This window comes from Grampus griseus, assembly GCF_964374135.1.
Source record: "Grampus griseus genome assembly, chromosome: 2".
Classification (NCBI taxonomy): Eukaryota; Metazoa; Chordata; class Mammalia; order Artiodactyla; family Delphinidae; genus Grampus; species Grampus griseus.
This window is the reverse complement of record NC_139018.1, coordinates 53,339,586-53,345,298: the sequence shown is the minus strand read 5'-3', so window position 1 is coordinate 53,345,298 and position 5,713 is coordinate 53,339,586. Positions and strand designations below refer to the sequence as shown.

At 39.6% G+C, this 5,713-nt stretch overlaps 1 protein-coding gene across 1 annotated transcript; it reads right to left on the bottom strand.

Annotated features, from left to right (window-relative positions):
* Positions 1 to 1,216: 1,216 nt before the first annotated feature.
* RPL10L (ribosomal protein L10 like) lies at positions 1,217 to 1,942 on the bottom strand (the record flags this gene model as incomplete). Its single annotated transcript, XM_082647623.1, has 1 exon — positions 1,217 to 1,942. One exon carries the CDS (start codon positions 1,940 to 1,942, stop codon positions 1,217 to 1,219), a length of 726 nt encoding a protein of 241 aa, XP_082503749.1.
* Between the last annotated feature and the right edge of the window lie 3,771 nt (positions 1,943 to 5,713).

Genomic DNA, 5,713 nt, shown 5'->3' with positions numbered 1-5,713 from the left:
TTTAGATATAATAAATATTATTGCTTAAAACAGCAATTTAGCTTAAAATACACAAGTAGGAGGCATAGTAAGGCCCTGAAAGAAGTATCAAGTCAGATGCAAAATTTTAAGATTGACATAGAAATTTTTTTAAGTAAATGAAAATAATTTTAAAAGCATATGTTTCAATACAGTTTATTTAGTATTCCTTTTGTTCCTTATTTAATATGTTGACTCTGAAAATGAGTAGCTAAAGAAAACTGAGGGCACTGTTTGCAGGATTGAGATTTAGAAGACTAAATAACAAATAACTAAACAACTAAATAACCAGAATTTTAGAATGCAGTAGAGACCCAGAAACTTTAGCTTATGTAATTTCTAAAATAAAACGATGCATAAAAACACCTGTATGATCAACATAACTCTAATGTAGGGCAAACACCTACAACTGCAAACTCTCTCTAGGATTCTTTTAGAGGACAGACAGCAGATTTGGTGTCATTTTCTCTTTTCTGTTGGTTCTACTGGGACTCAGATCAAGAAATATGTACTTGGTTGTCAACCTATGACCTTTCTGTGATGAAGAAAAGATTGGATTGTCGTCTCTTGAGTGTAAGATAATGTAAGGCTTGTCTGGGGAAACCTTTGGCAGTGATCCCCAATTGTCCTAAGGCTGATAATTGGAGGTGACAGGTAATTCTAAAAACAATATGCAGAAATGTATAAGGGAAACATAAGCAACAAGTTTAAGAATAGACTTTTTAGTTTCAAAGAGATTGTAATTGAAATATGACTAATGCCTACCATTATTTTCATCCCAATTGTTTATTTTCTATAAAAAATAAGAATTTTTTCTGTAAATCTCAGATTCTTCTCTATTTTTTATTCAAGGCAATGACAGCTATATAACTTACGACTTCTCTACAAACAAAACTTTTGACATATTTTCCTAGACTCTCTAAGTTAAAAGTGTGGATTAGAATTGCAACAGCTTTCTCTATAAATGGCATACAAATTGTTTCACTCTCACTTGAAATGAAATTATCATTTGTCATTAAAACTCTTTCTGGTAATGTTAACACAAAAAATTATTTCTCTATTAGTCTATATTCTAAAAATTGGATATTTTTAAACTATAAAAAATTAACAAATAATTCTTTTTTTACCATAAGTAAAATTTATTGGTGAGCAAAAGTCAGACCAGCATGGTCAAAATTGCCAGTGCTGTCAAAAGACCTCACGAGTGCAGAGCTCGCCACTTATCCAGAGGGCCACGGCTGGGGATGTATTTGACTCCACAACCATCCGGGATGAGGCACTTCTTAGCCACTTTGTCTTCAAATTCATCAGCATTAAACTTGGTAAAGCCCCATTTCTTGGAGATATGAATCTTCTGGCGCCCAGGGAACTTGAACTTGGCCCTGCGTAAGGCTTCAATCACATGTTCCTTGTTCTGAAGCTTGGTGCGGATGGACATGATGACTTGACCAACATGGACTCTGGCCACTGTACCCTGGGGTTTTCCAAAGGCACCTCGCATACCTGTCTGGAGTCTGTCAGCCCCAGCACAGGACAACACCTTGTTGATGCGGATAACATGTAATGGATGGAGTCGCACTCGGATGTGAAAGCCATCTTTGCCACAACTTTTCACCATGTACTTGTTGGCACAAATTCGGGCGGCCTCCAGGGATTCAGAAGAGAGCTGCTCATACTCATCAGACACTATGTGTCCACAGAGTGGGAACTCATCCACTTTTGCCTTCTTCCGACCCAGGTCAAAGATACGGATCTTGGCATCAGGGACACCTCGGCAAAAGCGAGACTTTGGATACGGCTTATTCTTGCAATACCGGTAACAACGAGCGGGTCGTCGGCCCATGGCGACACCAGGTATCTCTGAGGCACGCCGAAGAGAAAAGAAGCGGTTGCTTCCACACCTGCGCATGCGCCTCATATACATTGCCCATCTTCCCGCGCAGGAACCATAGAGGACTTGAGGACACTCTTTCACAACGTCCCCACCATAGATGCAGTGACACTCTACGCATGCGTTTGGGGGATTTGGAACATGCGCAGGATGGAAAGGCGGTTGCGTATATTGGCCTGCGGGCATCCAAGTAGAGAATTGGACCTTGCTGCAGCATCGCAGGACTCGTTTCCTTCCGGCTTTCCCTCTCTGGCATAGAACTTCTGCCCTAAGGTTTGTCTTAACTATAAAAGATGTATTTTCCTAGAATTTGAATGAGTAATGTCTCTCCAGCTAGTCGTACTTTGTGTCTGATTTGTCTAAATAATCCATTTGCCGGAGCTCATATCTCCTGTCAGCATTTGTGGATCAGTTGCTATTTCTCAAAGGGTATGTTGTCACCTTCCATGGGTGAAGTGGTTTCTTGGCTCACTGGTAAGGCTCAGGAAGAAATGAGAGTAGAGGGGAGACGGGGATAGAAGATATCTGTTGTACGTGTTGCTTGATAATTGCTTTAGAAACATGAAACTTTGGTTGTTTTATTTATTCGGCCATATGGAATGATTTTATTGTCAAAATGGCATCCACATAATTGGACTACCAACTGAATTTTTTAACTTTAGGCTATTTGCATTTTCAAATGTTACAGCTTCTGGGAACTGTGTAAAAGAGTGACTATTGGGAATTCCCTGGCAGTCTAGTGGTTAGGACTTGGCGCTTTCACTACGGGGCCTGCCCTCTATCCCTGGTCTGGGAACTAAGATCCCACTAGCCGCGAGGTGGGAAAAAAAAAAAAAGTAACTATTTATACTTTATTAATCTTTTACACATTACTGAGAATGAGCTTAATAGTTTTTTTCTTCTGATATTAGATTTTGTGAAAATATTATGATCAGGATCAGAGTGTGAGGAAGGAGCGAAATGAAAGAGAGAAAGAGAATTTACAAATAGTATATAATCCCTACTTGGATTTTTCTAGCGTTTTTGATTCCTTGGTGCTCTTTCACAAATCCATGACATAATGGAACAAAATCCTTCCAATGTGAATATATTCTGTTGCTAATGCTTTCTCTTTAACAGGGAAACATAAGTTGTGACAAAATAACTCCTGCTTTTAAAATGAGTGAGGTTTTATAAAATACCCATATTAGAGTAGAATATTAAAACTCCTTGCGTAGTGAACTTTACCACATTATATAGAAGCTTGCTTAATTCCCCTTCCTTCCTTCATTTCTGCCTTTCTGTTTTCCTCAAATAGTTCCTGTTTACTATATAATCTGTATATGGAGATAAAACAACAAGTAACATTATGCTGCCCTCGCTGAGTTTACAAGTCTAGAGGAGAAGTTATATATTATTCAAATAACATGTCATTGTATTACAAAGTACAAAATGTGGCAAAAAGGAAAAGCAAGGTGAGGTCTGAAAGCCTGGGATGAAACCCTGATCTAGACTGAGGATTGGACAGGGAAAACTTTATCAGGAAAGAGCTTTCACATAGTGACAGTGGCACATGGGGCCTGGCATATGCAAAGGCCCTGAAGCAGGCAAGAAAATGGACCATTTAAGGAAGGAACCAGAGTAAGGCCAGTGTGCCTATGAGTGGCACAGGGGGTGAGTGGCATAATGTGAGTCCAGTGGGATTGGGGACGCTTTTCATATCACAGTGGGCCGTTTTATCAAGTTAGTGGTCCTGCTCTTTTATTTGAACACACTAAAGAGATTTACATAGGTTATATCACTCGATATATACAATATGGTCAGTAGACTGGAAGGGGCCAAAAAATGGATGCAGGGAGGTCAGAAAGGAAGGCTTTGCAACAGTGAACAAGAGAAATTAGTGTAACTTGAACATGCTTTTAATATGTTTTACTTTAAAAACATGTTTGTATCTTTTTCTACTACTACATGCCCAGAATATATCATAGTTCTGGCAGAGATGAGTGTGTGAGGTAAAAGGAAGATACCCAACCACAGTTCATGTGCTATCACGCACTCACCACCACCTGTCCAGGCCATGCTTTGTGTTTCCAAAACCCTAGAAATCTCTGACCAGCAGATGTTTTGTTGCTATCTGGACCTCCTTGCATAATCCTCTTTCCTTAATCCAAAAGATGACCTATCACAGTTTGCCTGTGACTGTACCAGTTTTAGCATTGAAGTCCTGCAACCCCCAGAACCCCTCAGTCCCAGGCAAAATGAGGGGGTTGCTCACCCTACCACACTTAAGCATTGGGCCCCTCACAGTTGTAGGCTAGAGTCAGAGGGTGAGAAGAGAAGGGGAGAGCCAGGCTGGGATTCTGTTTATGCTCCTTTCCCTAGTCCTACAAATATTAGAGGGGAGCCTGTGGAAAATGTGTGAGCCCCACCATTCTATTTAAATGTTAAAAGAAAAGCATTCCCCTCAATCAATTCCAAAATTTTGAGTGTTCCCCTATCTCCCAGCTCCTGCCACCCACAATGTGCTTCATGCTAAGCAAACCTTGCAACAAAGTTTAAAACTTGTCTGCTTTGAAGTAACGTGAAATATAGTCAAGAAGATCATACATGGGAAAAAATTTAGATCTTATTTACAAAATGTATTACTTTGATAATTGCAATAAAAGTTTAGCAAAGGGAGACACTAGTGTCATATAAAATAGAGATGGCTTAAGGAATGAGTAGGACATATGAAAGTGAAGGTAAGGAATAAAGTAATAAAGGGGCATGGCAACTACATAAGACTGGTAAGATGTAGGAGAACAAGAACTATGTCTCTTCAGGTCATTGGTTTTGTTCCCTGTTTTTGACCAATTGTGTGACCCATAGCACAATATTTGAATGAGTACACAACACTACTGAGGGGCAATAGTGTGTTGGTAAATGTTTAACAACCTGCTCCTTGGGGAGTGGGGTGGGGGGACCCCCCCATTTGTAGTGTTGGTTGACTTCTCTGGTGTAGATACTCCATCATCAATTTCAGCCACTAGTGTGATATTAATGAACGTGAAGATGGGGTGAGATGTACACAATCAGCTCTTGTGAGCCAGTGTTAACTGGCTCTAGCACTTTACCATTTTGCTGTGTATACCCAAGAAAAAATTAAAAAAAAATTTGACTAAAGCTTATAATCATAACCTAGAATAATACATTTTGGCATGGCTAGGAAGAGATCATTTTTTTGGAGCCCTTAAAAAGCAGTCAGGTGAACATGTTTAGAGTTGATGATTCAGCTTTGACTGTGAAGCACTTTCCTCTGTAGTTTCACACTCCTGTTCCACAACCCCTGTGTAAGAGGTCTGCACTATTCTGTACTGATTGATTATGTATTCATCAAGGCAGCCTTTAAATACTTAGAATTAGCACGTATAAGAAATACAATCAAATTCCCAGTATCCTCTGCCTTCATGCAAAGCCTGGAAAAGAACAGTTCTGTGTATCAATTCAATGCAGCACTTTCTTTCCTTCTTTGATATCACATTTCAAACATTTTACGAAGAGCTAAACCTGATTTTGTTCTCAAAGAAAAATATGCACTGGAGTCTAATATATTGACTGATGTGCACCCTGGATGCTCTCTCCTGCTGCTGGGACCACCTGCATTGTTGATCACAGAGTCATTAAGTAGCATTCCGTCACTTGATGCTTGACAATATACTGTGATTCAGAGATCATGTTCCCACTTGGGCTCTCAATGAAGTGTGAAGCCTCCACTGATGATGAACAGTCATTTTCATCTGTGTTTTTTAGTAACTTCACCCTGGGAGCTGTAATCTAAATATTTTT